Source organism: Xenopus tropicalis, chromosome 6, assembly GCF_000004195.4.
Source record: "Xenopus tropicalis strain Nigerian chromosome 6, UCB_Xtro_10.0, whole genome shotgun sequence".
NCBI lineage: Eukaryota > Metazoa > Chordata > Amphibia > Anura > Pipidae > Xenopus > Xenopus tropicalis.
This window is the reverse complement of record NC_030682.2, coordinates 3,796,503-3,813,397: the sequence shown is the minus strand read 5'-3', so window position 1 is coordinate 3,813,397 and position 16,895 is coordinate 3,796,503. Positions and strand designations below refer to the sequence as shown.

At 45.2% G+C, this 16,895-nt stretch overlaps 2 protein-coding genes across 3 annotated transcripts; one reads left to right on the top strand and one right to left on the bottom strand.

Moving 5' to 3' along the window:
• The first annotated feature begins 3,357 nt into the window (after window positions 1–3,357).
• On the top strand, window positions 3,358–5,389 carry LOC105947556 (E3 ubiquitin/ISG15 ligase TRIM25-like). The gene is made up of 2 exons (XM_012965099.3): window positions 3,358–5,205; window positions 5,258–5,389. The coding sequence occupies exons 1-2, from the start codon at window positions 3,636–3,638 to the stop codon at window positions 5,281–5,283; spliced, it is 1,596 nt and encodes a 531-aa protein (XP_012820553.2). The 5' UTR covers window positions 3,358–3,635; the 3' UTR covers window positions 5,284–5,389.
• A 5,559-nt stretch (window positions 5,390–10,948) lies between these two features.
• Window positions 10,949–15,856, bottom strand: LOC100487535 (gastrula zinc finger protein XlCGF26.1-like). Of its 2 annotated transcripts, XM_012965801.3 has the most exons (3): window positions 15,694–15,856; window positions 14,312–14,417; window positions 10,949–12,426 (listed from the first exon to the last, which is right to left on the bottom strand). In XM_012965801.3, exons 2-3 carry the CDS (start codon window positions 14,325–14,327, stop codon window positions 11,039–11,041), a joined length of 1,404 nt encoding a protein of 467 aa, XP_012821255.1. In that variant the 5' UTR covers window positions 14,328–14,417; window positions 15,694–15,856; the 3' UTR covers window positions 10,949–11,038. The 2 variants fall into 2 exon arrangements, with proteins under 2 accessions (XP_012821255.1, XP_031760131.1); XM_031904271.1 differs by lacking the exon at window positions 14,312–14,417.
• Window positions 15,857–16,895: the final 1,039 nt, after the last annotated feature.

Genomic DNA, 16,895 nt, shown 5'->3' with positions numbered 1-16,895 from the left:
GTGGAGGCACTGCGCTGTTCCCAGTTCCCAGTATCAATATTCTTTGAAAACACACATCTCCTGTGAAAATACAGCCCATATTAAGTGAATGTGCCAAGAAAGGGTTACATTTCCCAAATGAAAGGGAGAAGGGCCAATGGGAATAGGGGGAAACACAATGTGAATATGCCCTGACTCTTTCCCTTCACCGAGTTTATGTTTTACAGTAGTGCTGTCCAACTGGCGGCCCACGGGCCTCATCCCCCTCTGTGTGGCCCCCCACCTGTCTGGCTGCTTTGATGGCTTACTCTCGTGTAAGCTTTAAATGGTATCAGTACTGAGATAAACTGCCCCCCCTGCATGGTTCTCACCTCAGATTCAGGCTGTAATCCCTCTGTATTGTTTAAATATGTAATCCCCTGTGTTGTTCACACCTTTTAATCTCTGCATTGTTCCCCCCTGCAGTGTTCACACCTCAGGCTCAGTCTGTAATCACCCATATTGTTCCCCTGTTCACACCTCAGGAGCAGTAGAAACCCACAAATAATCCCTTCACACTACAAAAAGAACATATACTGAGGTGGTACTTCAATTAAAAAGTTTTTTAATATATAGTTATTGTGCAGACTGTAGGAGCAGTGCCAGCATTGTGTCACTGTAGGCTGCCTGTGTGTGCCATACACACAGGCAGCATAGGGCAAGCAGAGTATGACATACACAGGCAGGGTAGGGCAGGCAGAGTATGGCACACACAGGCAGGGTAGGGCAGGCAGAGTATGGCACACACAGGCAGGGTAGGGCAGGCAGAGTATTGCACACACAGGCAGGGTAGGGCAGGCAGAGTATGGCACACACAGGCAGGGTAGGGCAGGCAGAGTATGGCACACACAAGCAGGGTAGGGCAGGCAGAGTATGGCACACACAGGCAGGGTAGGGAAGGCAGAGTATGGCACATACAGGCAGGGTAGGGCAGGCAGAGTATGGCACACACAGGCAGGGTAGGGAAGGCAGAGTATGGCACACACAGGCAGGGTAGGGAAGGCAGAGTATGGCACACACAGGAAGAGTATGGCACACACAGGCCAAGTATGGCACAAACCAGCCAAGAATAGCAAACACAGTGAAAGTATGGCACACAGGCAGGGTAGGGAAGGCAGTGTATGGCACACACAGGCAGGGTAGGGCAGGCAGAGTATGGCACACACAGGCCAAGTATGGCACAAACCAGCCAAGAATGGCACACACAGTGAAAGTATGGCACACAGGCAGGGTATGGAAGGCAGAGTATGGCACACAGGCAGGGTATGGAAGGCAGAGTATGGCACACACAGGCAGGGTAGGGCAGGCAGAGTATGGCACACACAGGCAGGGTAGGGCAGGCAGAGTATGGCACACAGGCATGGTATGGAAGGCAGAGTATGGCACACACAGGCAGGGTAGGGAAGGCAGAGTATGGCACACACAGGCAGGGTAGGGAAGGCAGAGTATGGCATGTTTTTGCTGTACTACAACCATTAATATGGGTATGGTCATGTGATAACATGGGTGTGGTTTCAAGTGGGTGCGGTTTCAAAAAGGGGAGTGGTCAAAACTGGCTTCCATTATCGGCCCTCCACCACGTAGGTCGGAAAAATTCCGGCCCTCGGTACAACAGAAGTTGGACAGCACTGTTTTACAGAATAAACTAAAGATTTGAAGATTATGTGAAGGAGAATTCCGTGCCTGACCCTGTCCTGTGGGAAACATTATAGAGGCCCTTATTTATATGTTTTGTTTTCCTTTTTACACAGAAGGAGAAGCCTCTAAATTGGGTTGGTACAGTCAGGTTATACAGATTCAATAAAAAATTGTTTTATAATAGTTAGAATGAGCTGCACTGTGAGGGAGTAAAATGGCTGCTGCTTTAGTTTAATAGGAGAGTAAAAAGCCCTGAGGCACAATCTGAATTTTATTTTTGATATGATTTGCCTGAGTCAGATTTTGTTTCTTTACCCTTTGCATTAGCAGCAACATGTTTGTGCCATTTGTACACAGACTGCGCGCTGCTTGGTTCCCTCCATATACGTTATGTGTGTCTGTAGCAAAGCAGCATTCAGTCTGGAGTTTATTTCTGTCTTTTGTTGTTTGTATGAGGAGTTTGATGTGTGTAAAGCTCTCAGGGTGGGGCGTTTTAAAACCACTTCACTCTACTAGTCTGTATTATAGTTACCAGCCCAGTCTGTTCTATACATTTCTACTTACAGCAAATGGTTTACTTTGTTTATGTTTAGGGTCTGTCTGTCCCAACAACAAACCCACTGGGCCTGACAATGATGCTCCTTACATCTATGTTGCTCTATTTCAGATGATCAGGCAGGAAACTGAGGGGAAATACTGAGACAAAGATGACAAACATCTCACTAGTGATTGGGCTCAGATAGTGCCGCACACGTTAGTGTATCTGTTTCATTCCCTGCAGTCAGTATTGGTTATGGTCACACCTATCCCTGAATTGAGGGGCTAATCCCAGCTATGCTGATTAATAAAATGTGCCGCAGAGATTCTCACCCTACCCCCCAGCAATAAAGTGTTTTCCCTGTGGGGTCTCTTTCATATGGGAACCGGGGTAAGCAAAATGTGTTGGGTGTTGCACACACCAAAGTGTAAAGGCCATGGGTTAGTGCAGGGGCCTGAGATGGGATCCAGCCCAGACATGGGGGGCAGAATAAGGTGGGTAAGGGGGGGGTACAGCGCACAGACAGTGCAGCAAAGTGTAAAGGCCATGGGTTACTGCAGGGGCCTGAGATGGGATCCAGCCCAGACATGGGGGGGCAGAATAAGGTGGGTAAGGGGGGGTACAGCGCACAGACAATGCAGCAAAGTGAGCTGGAAACAAAGCCTCTAAAAGTGTGTGGGATTTTCTAACTGGCAGAAGGGTTACAATTATGAGTAGGAACAACTGGGAGTGTTTTTATAATTAGGTTAATTATTACCTCACAGTACCCCAAAACTTAAGCCTGTGTGAGTGTTATATAACTTGGGTCTCTCCTTTCACTTTCAGCACAAATACATATTATACATTAATGGGGGTCCCTGAATGTTATACCTTTTTGTATTTAGGGGGCTCTTTCCTTGTAAAGTCCTTCGCCCTCTAGGTGGGGATTTGTAAAAAATTGCTCATCTTGGGGCCATTATTTGTGTTATATACATATGTGTTTGTGTCTCTATACATATTTATGTGTTACACACTGAGTATGGGGGAGTTCTACTGATTACTATAAACCAGTTGTCCTGTATTCCTGCCCTGTACTGTTCAAGCTGAAAGTACAGAAGCAATTGGGGGTCTCAAAAATCAGTTATTGGTCAGAATGAGTCAGCTGAGCTGATGAGTGGAGGGAGGGGTCCGTATCTAAAGAATGTGCTCTGAGTCTGTCCTGTGTGTCTCCCACCTTAGCCTCTTGTCTGAGATATCATGTGACTCCCCAAAGCCTTCCATAATGGGGCCGGGGTCCCCCAATATCCCACCAGGGGGAAATAAATAAGGAACAGCACCTACAGCACCGCGTGATCCCAGGAACTGAGAGGGTTAACTCACAGGAGTCCAAAGTGCTGTTTGTCTCTGGGGAAAAAGAACTTTCTGTTTCGTTTCTTGTTCAGTCCCCGTTCTGCTCTCAGCGATGGCGGCTGCTGATCTGAGAGACGAGCTGAGCTGCTCCATCTGCCTGAGCATTTATACTGATCCGGTAATGCTGCCCTGTGGCCATAACTTCTGCCGGGGCTGCGTTGGCAGTGTGATGGATGCCCAGGAGGGATTGGGGGCTTATTCCTGCCCTGAATGCAGAGCCGAGTATCAGGAGCGCCCCGCCCTGCCCAGGAACAGAACTCTGGGGAACATAGCAGCGCGGTTCTGTCCGACTGAGCCGGAGCCGGGGGAGACTGGGATTCCCTGCACCTACTGTGTCCTCTCCCCTGTACCCGCTGTTATATCCTGTCTGCACTGTGAGGCTTCTCTGTGTGATACCCACCTGCGGGGGCACAGCCAGTCAGCAGAACATGTACTCACTGAGCCCACCGCCTCCTTCATGGGGAGAAAATGTTCTGTGCATCACAAGGTTCTGGAGTATTACTGCTGTGAGGATTCTGCCTGTATCTGTGTGTATTGCTGGGTGGATGAGAAGCACCGGGGCCACAGGGTGGAGCTGCTGAGTGAGGCCTCTGAGAAGAAGAAAGAGAAACTGAGGAAAGTTCTGGAGAAACTGAGCCCAGAGAGAGAGGAGACTGAGAGAGGAGCCCAGAGGCTGCAGGAGCGCAGGAGAGAAGGGGCAGAAGCGGCAGCCGGTGAGACAGAGAGAGTCACTGCCCTGTTTAGGGGCATCAGGGAAGAGCTGGAAGCCCTAGAGAAGCGACTCCTGAGTGACATCTCCAGGCAGAAAGAGGAGCTCACACTCACACTCACTGAGCTGATCCAACAGCTGGAAATAAAGAAGGACGAGCTGTCCAGGAAGATCCGGCACATTGAGGAGCTGTGCAACATGGCAGATCCACTCACTGTCCTACAGGAACAATGGGAATCCCATGGAGCTGCCTTTTGTGGGGCTGAGGGGGCAGATACTGAGGGCAGAGAGAGAGGGGGTATAAAGGTCCCGGCTGTAGGGGATCTGGATGTGGGTCGGATCTCAGAGACATTACTCACAGGCTTAGCTGGGATTGTGACTGGGGTAAAGGGAAGGATCTATGGGCAGGGGGCTACAGACCTGGTACTGGATATAAACACGGCTCATAATCGTGTATCTGTATCAGGGGACAGGAAATCTGCTTCCTACTCACTAACAGAACTACATTACCCACAATCCCCAGAGAGATTTCAGGATTGTGCTCAGGCTTTAAGCAGCAGGAGTTTCCCCTCAGGGCGACATTACTGGGAAGTGGAGGGCAGTGAATCAGGGGAGTGGGAGGTAGGGGCAGCCTATCCCAGTATAGAGAGGGGAGGGGGGCAGTCTGGTATTGGGAATAATAACAAGTCCTGGTGTTTGTACAGAGGGAGAAATAACAGATATTCAGTGGGACATGACAGTAAATGGACAGAGTTACCCCACGTCCCTTCCTGCAGGAGAATCAGGATCTGGTTGGACTATGAGGCCGGACGCCTGTCCTTTTATGAGCTGAGTGAGCCAATCAGGTGCTTACACACCTTCACTGCCTCCTTCACTGAGCCCCTTCATGCTGCATTCTGGGTATGGAGGGAGGGTGCCTGGGTGAGAATCATTCCCTAGTGCTTGCCCTAAATGGACATTTGGAGGAATATTAAAGGGACATACTGTGTGAAAAATAATATTGTGCCAATGAATTGTACTTATATAAATATAGAAGGAATGGGCTTAAAAAGTTGCGTTTCACTCATAGGCGGAGGGAGACTTTTCTGTTTGGAGGCTAAAGATGGCCCATACACAGACTGACCTACAGCTAATGTAGTGGATTCGCTACTGGTGTAAAAAATGAACCTCCCAACTGCCCCTTGCGGTTCCCACTGACTCCCAGGGATCCTGCGCAAAAGTGCGGGTGGGAGGGGCTTTATTTTACCCTAAAATGCTTAGGATGTATAAGTATCCATACAGGCACTTCTGTGGGGGGTTCTCCATCCATTTGTGTTTGGGATCAGTTAGCTTAAAGGGGGTAGTTCAGCTTTAAATTAACTTTTAATATGATGTAGACATTGATATTCTGAGACAATTTGCAGAGGGTCCTCTTTTTTTTTTAATGGTTTTTCAGTTATTTAGCTTTTTCTTCAGCATCTCTCCATTTGGTATTTCAGTAGCTATCTGGTTGCTAGGGTCTTATTAACCCTAGCAACCAGGCAGTGGTTTAGATGAGAGATGGGACTATGGACAGTTAGGCGTCCTGCATGTAAAAATAAGTAATAAAAAGTTACAATAATAATAAAATTGTAGCTTCACAGAGCAATACTTCTTGGCTGCCGGGGTCAGTGACCCCCAAGAGACACGTGGAATTACCAGCAAATACACCATTTCATACAAGTGACTCAGGGACAAGACTGGGGTAGCCCCTTAAAGGGGATATATACCATACATGTTTACAATGCACTAAACCATGTAAAATAATGTAAAATAGAAATAAGTGCTTTTATTTGAATACCTTTCAGTTCAAATATGTCCGTAACTGCTTGAAAAACTGTGCTCTCCCCAGGCCTTATGGCAACTTCCGGCTTAGACTCTTCAGTATGTGGCTGGGGCCCTGATAGACTTCAGTAACAGAGCTACTTAAAGTGCAGTGAATATGCATAGGGTGGGCGGGGCTTTGTGATGTCACAGGCAGTCATTCCTGCTCTGTTTGCGCCTCCCCCCCCCCCGGCAGCAGCACAAGCAGAGAGACACAGAGGGGGGAAACTGGGAGGGGTTACCCTGCTACTGTTCAGTAAAGCCTGTCAGTCAGTGCTGTGACCACTTCCTGTGGGAGACTGGAGGACACTCCCATCTTTCATTTCACTCTGGCTTCTGACCTAAGAGGTTGTGTATGCAGCTCTCATATAATGGCAGTTTTAGGAGGTAAAATGCTTTCAAAACATCTTTCTTTGGGAAATGGGAAATGGTACTAAAATCCCCAAAGCCAATAGAAAAGATCATTTCCACTCTATACAAGCTATTAATAAATAATGCAGAAACCCCCAAAAGAAGGTTTTGCACGGATTGGGAAAGGGAGCTGGGCATAGAAATAACAGATAAAGCCTGGGATAGGGTATTCTCATCCATTCATAAATCATCAAGGGCAGTAAGGGTCAGAGAGATGAATTTCAAACTGGCCACAAGGTGGCACTACACCCTACAAAGCTGAAGAAGATGAACAAAAACAGCACAGGCTCTTGCTGGAGATGTGATAAGGGAGCGGGAAACCACACCCACATATGGTTCTCATGCCCCCAAATGAAAACTTACTGGTCCAAAATTCTGGAAACAATAGCAACTATAACAAAAATAACAAAGAAAACAAAATACCAACTATCTTTCTAAATCTAATCCCTCAGAAAAACTGTGTGTTACAGATATACTTACCCAGCAACTACTGACGCTGCTAGAACCTTAATCCCAAGATATTGGAAAGCGAAAGACCCCCCAACGTACCTACAATGGATATATTTAGTAGCGGAAATGAGAACATTAGAGGAGATTACGTATATGAGCCACAATAATAGCAGCGCTTATTGGAGACTCTGGGAACCCTGGGTCACTTTCACTAATAAACCCCCCACACAGCCCCGTTGCCATAGGAATTTATTTGAACTCCCCATAAACCATCTGACCCCAATGCTATAGAACTTGTTGTCAATCCTTGTTTATTCCTGCTGTACGTAACTGAATGTCAGTGCATTTGTTCCTTCCCCATCCCCTTCTTTTTTCTGTACCCCAACTATTCCTGAAATCAAAATAAAGAATATATTAAAGGAACAGTAACATAAAAAAATTAAAGAGTTTTAAAGTGAAAGAAATATAATGTACTGTTGCCCTGCACTGGTAAAAGTTGTGTGTTTGCTACAGAAACCCTACTATAGTTTATATAAATAAGCTGCTGTGTAGCCCCGGGGGCAGCCATTCCTGCACCGGTACAGCTGGGGTGTTTGTTACAGAAACCCTACTATAGTTTATATAAATACCCCACTGTGTAGCCCCGGGGGCAGCCGTTCCTGCACTGGTACAGCTGGGGTGTTTGCTACAGAAACCCTACTATAGTTTATATAAATACCCCGCTGTGTAGCCCCGGGGGCAGCCATTCCTGCAGTGGTACAGCTGGGGTGTTTGCTACAGAAACCCTACTATAGTTTATATAAATACCCCACTGTGTAGCCCCGGGGGCAGCCGTTCCTGCACCGGTACAGCTGGGGTGTTTGCTACAGAAACCCTACTATAGTTTATATAAATACCCCGCTGTGTAGCCCCGGGGGCAGCCATTCCTGCACTGGTACAGCTGGGGTGTTTGCTACAGAAACCCTACTATAGTTTATATAAATACCCCGCTGTGTAGCCCCGGGGGCAGCCATTCCTGCACTGGTACAGCTGGGGTGTTTGCTACAGAAACCCTACTATAGTTTATATAAATACCCCGCTGTGTAGCCCCGGGGGAAGCCATTCCTGCACTGGTACAGCTGGGGTGTTTGCTACAGAAACCCTACTATAGTTTATATAAATACCCCGCTGTGTAGCCCCGGGGGCAGCCGTTCCTGCACTGGTACAGCTGGGGTGTTTGCTACAGAAACCCTACTATAGTTTATATAATAAGCTGCTGTGTAGCCCCGGGGGCAGCTGTTCAAGCTGGAAAAAAGGAGAAAAGGCACAGGTTACATAGCAGATAACAGATAAGCTCTGTAGAATACAATAGTGTTTTATCTGTTTTCTGCTAAGTGCCTGTGCCTTTTCTCCTTTGAATGGCTGCCCCCATGGCTACACAGCTGCATTCTTTATATAAACCATAGTAGTGTTTCTGAGGCAAACACACCGGTTGTACCAGTGCAGGGCAGCAGTACATTATATTGGAATTTCTTTTATTCACTTGAATTTTTTGGTGTTACTGTTCCTTTAAAAACAAAAAGTGAACCCCTGCACTGCCTTCAGTTTGTAATATCTCCCGAGCCCTGTCTGCATCTGTGCCTTGATTGGTCAGTTTTACTGTCTGCCAAGAAAGCCGTGCTCTGATTGGAGAATCCACAAGAAGAAAGATCCAATCAGAGCACAGCTGATTACAGCAGAACCGGCGCTTGCAGGAACACAAGACAATTTCCTGATGTTAAGGGTTCCAGGACAGCACAGAAACGGAGGGAGTTTTTTCTTTTTTTTTTTAAGGTGCCAAGCAGGTTTGGGGGGGCTTAGCTTTATTGTAATCTGCCTATGGATTCAGTCTAATTTATTGAAAGTTTCTCCAAAAACCCCACTAGTCCCACCCATCTGTCCCACTTCCTGAAGCCTGTCTGTGCTTGTGTGACTGCAGGGCTGTGATTGGCTCTCCCCCTTCTTCTGTGTTTCTGGCAGGGACCGTTAGGACACGCCCACCCCTCATGTGAAACCCAGACAGGGACCTGAGAGGATCTATAGGGAGCTCCAATAAAGGGGCCATTGTTACAGATAGGGTTAATGTTTAGCCCAAAGGGAAACCAGCACCGGATATTATTCATAATTGCCTACAGGGTTAGGGGTTTCTGTTTGTCTCCTAAGATCTTCTCTTGGGAGATCCCCTGAAGGGATAGTGTTGCTGGAACATCCCTAACCAGAGGTTCAATTGTCCCCACTGCTCCCAGTGCTGTTTAGCCCTCCTGGCTGCTTCAGGCATTGCATTTCCAATTGGTTGGTATGGGGAGCAGTGACGGGAAGGCTATTCCCCACCAGAGAGCAATAGAAGCCAAACATCTCATATGGGAGAAGATAGGAATGATTATAAAAAGCTCTCCCCAATGTTCCTGTGTCTCATCTTGTTGTTCCCCTGAGCTAATTCTATATGAAGTATAGAGACAACTGCCCCACAAACACAGGTCCCATTCAGATTATTATCCCACCAAGTCATTGGAGAAACAAACCCTTTGGTGATTGGTAGATCTGAGTGGGAATAAAATATCCTGTGTATTTCTGATTTACTCTGTGTTACAGTTCTGTGTATGAGAAGGAAGCACAGTTGGGGGGACCCCTTATTTATACAGGGGCTGATCATCAGTTTGAGGGGGTTTAATTCGCCTTCTCCTCCCTTAGAAAGATGAATTTGCCTTTAAATATCATAATACATACATGAAGTATCAGAAAAATGTCCCAGCAGGAAAACAATCCGCCCACCCTGATTATTGTCCCACAGATAAACAGATCCCCGGGGGGCTGAATGGGGAATATACGGATGGGCTGAAACCGTTATTTGTATTTTAATGTATTTGGTTTTGTTTATTTGTTTCATGATTGGGTGTAACTGTAACTGTATCAGCAGGAGAGGAACTGAATGGCAGGAATATCCTAGGGCTTCTACTATTGGTCTAAGGGGTTTCCTTATCCTTTGGAACTCGTAAATGATGTAATGAAGTTGCCAATATAATCTGTAACGAATGACGACTTCATTTGAAGTTCTTTGTATCACATGTAATTCACTGGTTTGTGTTGCTGACAAGGCTTTGTATTTTATTAATTAATAAACAAGCGTCTTTTATGCTGAAGACCCTTTTGAGTCTTGTTAAATAATAAGGTTCTTGTTGGGGAAAGATAACAACACTGATTATGTGTATTTCTGTCTTTTTGCCTTCTGCTTCCAAAACAGACTGGTTGGTGACTACAGAAAACTAGAAATCTTCACCAGAATAACGACCCATCTTCACTGAATACATTTGCCCCTATGTTTCTCTATGCATTCCTCTTGCAGTATTTGTATATAGTGTTCATGAACTCATAAAACAAAATGTGTAACAGTATTTGGTTTGTCCAATTACACCTTTAGAGCATTTGTGCTGCTCTCAGAAAGAACCTCAGTCAAAACCCTCTTCTTCATTTGTCTTGGATTCCCATTCACTTAAGCAGCAAATGCACTGAATATGGCCGCCACTGATGAGGGCAGGTGGGATAGCTCAGGAACATTGAGATGTAGGATAACTCAGGAACGTTGAGATGTAGGATAGCTCAGGAACGTTGAGATGAGGGATAGCTCAGGAACGTTGAGATGTGGGATAGCTCAGGAACGTTGAGATGTGGGATAGCTCAGGAACGTTGAGATGAGGGATAGCTCAGGAATGTTGAGATGTGGGATAGCTCAGGAACGTTGAGATGTAGGATGGCTCGGGAACGTTGAGATGTGGGATAGCTCAGGAACGTTGAGATGAGGGATAGCTCAGGAACGTTGAGATGTAGGATGGCTCAGGAACGTTGAGATGTGGGATAGCTCAGGAACGTTGAGATGAGGGATAGCTCAGGAACGTTGAGATGTAGGATGGCTCGGGAACGTTGAGATGTGGGATAGCTCAGGAACGTTGAGATGAGGGATAGCTCAGGAACGTTGAGATGAGGGATAGCTCAGGAACGTTGAGATGTGGGATACTAGCAAGATACTATCATCTAATGTGAGTCTGGAGGTGGTACCTCAGTGCACTGTAGCTCTTATATGGTTTCCCACACTCAGGGCACACAAATGGTTTCTCCCCTGTGTGACTCAGTTGGTGATACTGGAGCTGGTGTTTCCATTTGAACTGTTCTCCACACTCACAGCAGCTGAATGGTTTCACTCCAGTATGATTTAGATAATGTCTCTCTAGTTTACTTTTCTCCATGAATCGTTTCCCACACTCTGTGCACTCGTGTGGTTTCTCCCCAGTGTGAACCATTTGGTGCCTTTTCAGATTGTTCTTTGCTGCAAAGGATTTGCCACACTCCGTACAGGGGAAAGTCTTTCCTGTGTGTACGTTAATATGAATGTTCAGTTCGCTTTTATCCCTGAAACATTTCCCACACTCAGTGCAGACAAATGGGTTCACTCCGGTGTGAATATGAAGGTGAGATTTGAGATCACACTTTTTCCTGAAGCCTTTCCCACACTCAGTGCAGACAAATGGTTTCTCTCCTGTGTGAATCCTTAGATGCAGACTGAGTTTATACTTATCTCTGAAGCCTTTCCCACAATGAACACAGACAAATGGCTTCTCGCCTGTGTGGCACTGAATGTGGATCTCAAGCCTAGACTTTTGCCTGAAGCTTTTACCACACTCTCTGCAGTAAAACACCTTCTCTCTTTTACAAGAGTCAGTACTAACTTCTTTCAGTCTCTTTCCCGTGTGAGCCAAGAGATAGCTGCTATTTTTTCTTCTTTTATGGCTCTTTTTATGTTCCTGAAGGTCCCTGTTCCATAAGAAGCCCTTATTACATTCAGTGCAGGTGAATGGTTTCCTCCCAGTATGAACCCATTTATGAGCAATGAGGATCTTTCTGTGAGAGAAACATTTCCCACATTTAGAGCAGACAAAGCTCCTCCCCGTGTGGATTCTCTGGTGGGTGAGAAGGTTCCGGATGTCACAAAATCTCCTCTCACATTTTGGGCAGATAAAAGGTTTCACGGCACTGTGGGCTTTAGAGGAAATATGCATTTTTGTGCCTTGGTGACACATCTTGGCAATGTGTGATTTTACAGAGGACTTCGCCTTTTTAAGTTTGGAAATATTGGGCCTTCTGATATCCTGTATATTAGTAGTATTATGGAGCTTTTGTATTTGTAGAGCAGAAGAGGTTCCATCAACACAATGTTCCTGAGATACCTGGAACCTATCATTCTGGTTGGGGGTTCTGACAGATTCATTGGGAGTTTGGGTTCGGCTGAGGTTCCCCTGAACATTTTTACTTTCCCTTCCAACTTCTATGATCTTCTTCATCCTGGACATGTCAGATCCATATGGAACTAAACAATATCTCCCAGCACTGAGGTTCTGCTGCTCTTTCTCAGGCCAATTCCCTAATAGCAAAGAAGTAAAAGGATTAATTAGACTTTAGTAAAAAAAAAAGCCCCATCTCTTCTACCTCCTAGAGACAGAATCCAATGGGGACTCACCAGTGAAAGCTTTGCAGGAAATGTTATGGGTGCAAGGAGTACATCACATTCCTACAGGGGATGTAAAGCCAAAAATCTTATATATATATACACAGGTATGGGATCCATTTTCCGGAAACCTGTTATCCAGAGAGCTCCGAATTATGGAAAGACTCCCATAGACTCTATTTTCATCAAATAAGAATTTAAATTGATTTTCTTTTCTCTGTAATAATAAAACAGAACCTGTACTTGATCCCAACTAAGATATAATTACCCCTTATTGGGGGCAGAACAGTCCTATTGGGTTTATTTCATGGTTAAATGATTCCCTTTTCTCTGTAATAATAAAACAGTACCTGTACTTGATCCCAAATAAGATATAATTACCCCTTATTGGGGCAGAACAGCCCTATTGGGTTTATTTAATGGTTAAATGATTCCCTTTTCTCTGTAATAATAAAACAGTACCTGTACTTGATCCCAACTAAGATATAATTACCCCTTATTGGGGGCAGAACAGCCCTATTGGATTTATTTAATGGTTAAATGATTCCCTTTTCTCTGTAATAATAAAACAGTACCTGTACTTGATCCCAACTAAGATATAATTACCCCTTATTGGGGGCAGAACAGCCCTATTGGGTTTATTTAATGGTTAAATGATTCCCTTTTCTCTGTAATAATAAAACAGTACCTGTACTTGATCCCAACTAAGATATAATTACCCCTTATTGGGGGCAGAACAGCCCTATTGGGTTTATTTAATGGTTAAATGATTCCCTTTTCTCTGTAATAATAAAACAGTACCTGTACTTGATCCCAACTAAGATATAATTACCCCTTATTGGGGGCAGAACAGCCCTATTGGGTTTATTTAATGGTTAAATGATTCCCTTTTCTCTGTAATAATAAAACAGTACCTGTACTTGATCCCAACTAAGATATAATTACCCCTTATTGGGGGCAGAACAGCCCTATTGGGTTTATTTCATGGTTAAATGATTCCCTTTTCTCTGTAATAATAAAACAGTACCTGTACTTGATCCCAACTAAGATATAATTACCCCTTATTGGATGCAAAACAATCCTACTGGGTTTAATTAATTTTTTATTGATTTTTTAGTAGACTTAAGGTATGAGGATCCAAATTACGGAAAACCCTCTTATCTGGAATAACCTTGGTCCTGAGCATTCTGGATAACGGGTCCCATACCTGTATATATATATATATATATATATATAGCCCTAATAAGGAAAGCTCTATAACAGATGTCGTTCTAAAATATCAGATGGCAAAGCAGTTAACACAGGGTTAAACACAGCTAACTGGGGCTCTGTATCCCTCAGTATCTGCAGCCGGAGGAGGAGGGGGCGAGTCTTACTCTCCGCTCCTGTTTTACTTCCTTATCTGGGACTAACTTGCCCTTATCAGCAACTGACCAATGACAATCCAGGAAACTCCTGGGCTATTTGTTCAGTTATAGGGCAGTCCCGGCTTTTGTTTTTATTTCAAGTCTGGTACAGAGCAGTCCCTGCTTTCCTTCATATCGGGCCGGCCCCTGGGCGTGTAGGTTCCCAGGAGCTGTGATCAGAGCTCATTACAGGGGCGGGGCATAGGCTGCTAAATACATTTATTTCATTGGTCTAAATAACACGCAAGGATTTTGATTTTTGACTTTACATCTTCTTTTAAAATAAGAATCCTATGGAAGGTGAATGTGTACATGTTTAGGGGAATGGACAATATATATATATATAATATAGCGAATTAGTAACATCCCTCTGTAGGGGATTATGGGAGACTTACTGATATGAAGCAGCATTATTTTCTCTTGTATCCTGCTGGTCTCTGGGATTGGGAAAATCTCCCTCTGGGTAAATCCTTATTCTCTCCAGTCCGACCCCCCGGGAACCTGTTGAAGTTATAAAGAGTTGGGTTATACTGTGCAGGAGATCTCCCCAACCTCCGGCAATGTGCTGGGCCCATTAGGGAAGGAGACAGTATCCATGGGCCCAACATTCATCAGCCTATCCCCTCCCCCACACACAGTGGGGCTCATTATCAACAGTGGCAAATTTGCCCATGGGCAGTAACCCATAGCAACCAGTCAGTGCTGACCTCTTTTCGGGCAGCTGGATGTAGAACAATGAATATAACAATTTGATTGGTTGCCATGGGTTACTGCCCATGTCCAAATTTGCCCACTGTTAATAAATGACCCCCGCTGTGTTTGTAACCTGCATTTACATTTATTTGCTTTTCTTATAAATGTTATGGGAACCCAATGGCGCAGGTTATCTTGCCCAAGGGAACTGTATTGATACTGAATATGTGTGTTTAATTACAGTATATGATTTATATATAGGAGCTGCCATACTGTTCTGATAAATGAATCATATCCACAGATTAAACAGATCCCTCTGCCCCACTGAGTCTCTGTATTATAACAAGTAGTGGCCCCCACTATAAATAATATGAAATATATATATATATCAGAGGAAACCTTAGCATTTAATGGCACTTTGTTCCTTTATACGGTTTGTCATTTCTTGCTGATATTTTCCCATAGGAGGTACATTAGTGCTTATAAATGACATACTGGGGTCTGATGCTTTTTTAATATTAATAGTTAAAAACCACAAATGTAAAACCATGGGCTGTAGATACAAACATATCAAAGGCAACATGGACATACAATGTCTAAAATCCATAATAAGAAATAATTATGAAACCCGGGTATATTCCCCATTGGCCTAACAAGGGGCCCTGCCTAACCCAACCCAATGCCGAGCCCTTTCCTTTGGTGCCGGCTGGAAATGAACTCCCCTTGAATCACTTATAGCCGGGGCGGCCGGGCCCCAGTATCATTGCACAGGAATAAAGCAATGAAGTCACATTCCCATAATTCTGTTTATGTTCCATAACCCCCAGAAGGGAGAATATGGCAGATAAGAGACCCCTGTAAGTCCCATTTATCCGTAGCCATGTGGGGAACATCCCGGCAGTAACTTGGGAAAAGAATAGAAGCCTAAGAACTAAAGCCTGAAATACTCTCCGATATTTGTGCCTTTAATCCTCCCTGACCGGCTCCTGCCTGGCTCCCCATTAATGGAAGGAATTATTGGGCTTATTATTGTTGGAATATGAGAAGATAATAATAACTAATAAGGAGCCCCCAGTATAATTACCTGTGTCTGGGTAAGAATTCCTTCCTGTCCGGCTCTTCTTCTCTTCCCCCTGGTACGTCCTCAGCAGAGACTCTCCCCAGAAATCTGCTCCTTGGAGATATTCCCCAACTCTTTATACTACTCCCCCCTTCTGCCCTTAGCCATGGGGAGTAATGAGGATAAAGGGGAGATTCTGCCCCGGCTCCTCCCTTACTTCTCCCATTGTTACTCGTTCCTCTGCATATAAAAGCCTGTATGGGGGCAAGTAGCCCAGCAGGGAGCCAACTGACCCCACCCTGACTATTGTCCCACAGAACCTCTCAGAGTAACAAGGCCCCTCCCATATCATAGTTTGGGGCGGGGGGGACTGAAATGTATTGAAATGTCAGTTTCAGGCACATGTTGATGGGGTGAAATGATTATTAGCATTAAAACTATTTGGGCTTGTCCATTTGTTTCATGTGTAGGGATCCCAAGAATTGGGCCCCTTAGGTTGGGTTCCCCTTTAAACAGGCACCAGGGGGCGGCCTTGTGGGATATGGGCACCTAAGGATGGTCCTCACTGTGTATGTTTTCTTTTCTGGTAAAATGGGAGTTTCCCTGTAGTTTCAGCAGCAACCACTAGGTGGGGGTGTGCCGTTATATAGAAAGGGATGACACACACCATGTGGATGGGGGTAAGGTATAAATGCTGCTGGGTGGTACTTACCCTGCACATCATAAGGATAAAGGAAACAACAAACTTCTGGTTTTATAATAACAAGTAGAAAGAGGGAGTGCTATTTGAGGCATTCACATTATATTCACATTATATTCATTCATATGGAAAGTATTATTTATTTAGGGAGGGCAGTTACGGTTAAAGCATAAAGATCGGCATCCTCATTAAGTACAGATGGGAGTGTTGGAAATGAGGTGGAGGCTTTGTCTTAGGCTCTACTCCTGCCAGTAGCGTAATTACCCAGCACTCCCCAGTAGCGTAATTACCCAGCGCTCCCTAGTAGCATAATTACCCAGCGCTCCCCAGTAGCGTAATTACCCAGCACTCCCCAGTAGCGTAATTACCCAGCACTCCCCAGTAGCGTAATTACCCAGCACTCCCCAGTAGCGTAATTACCCGGCGCTCCCCAGTAGCGTCATTACCCGGCACTCCCCAGTAGCGTAATTACCCAGCACTCCCCAGTAGCGTAATTACCCGGCGCTCCCCAGTAGCGTAATTACCC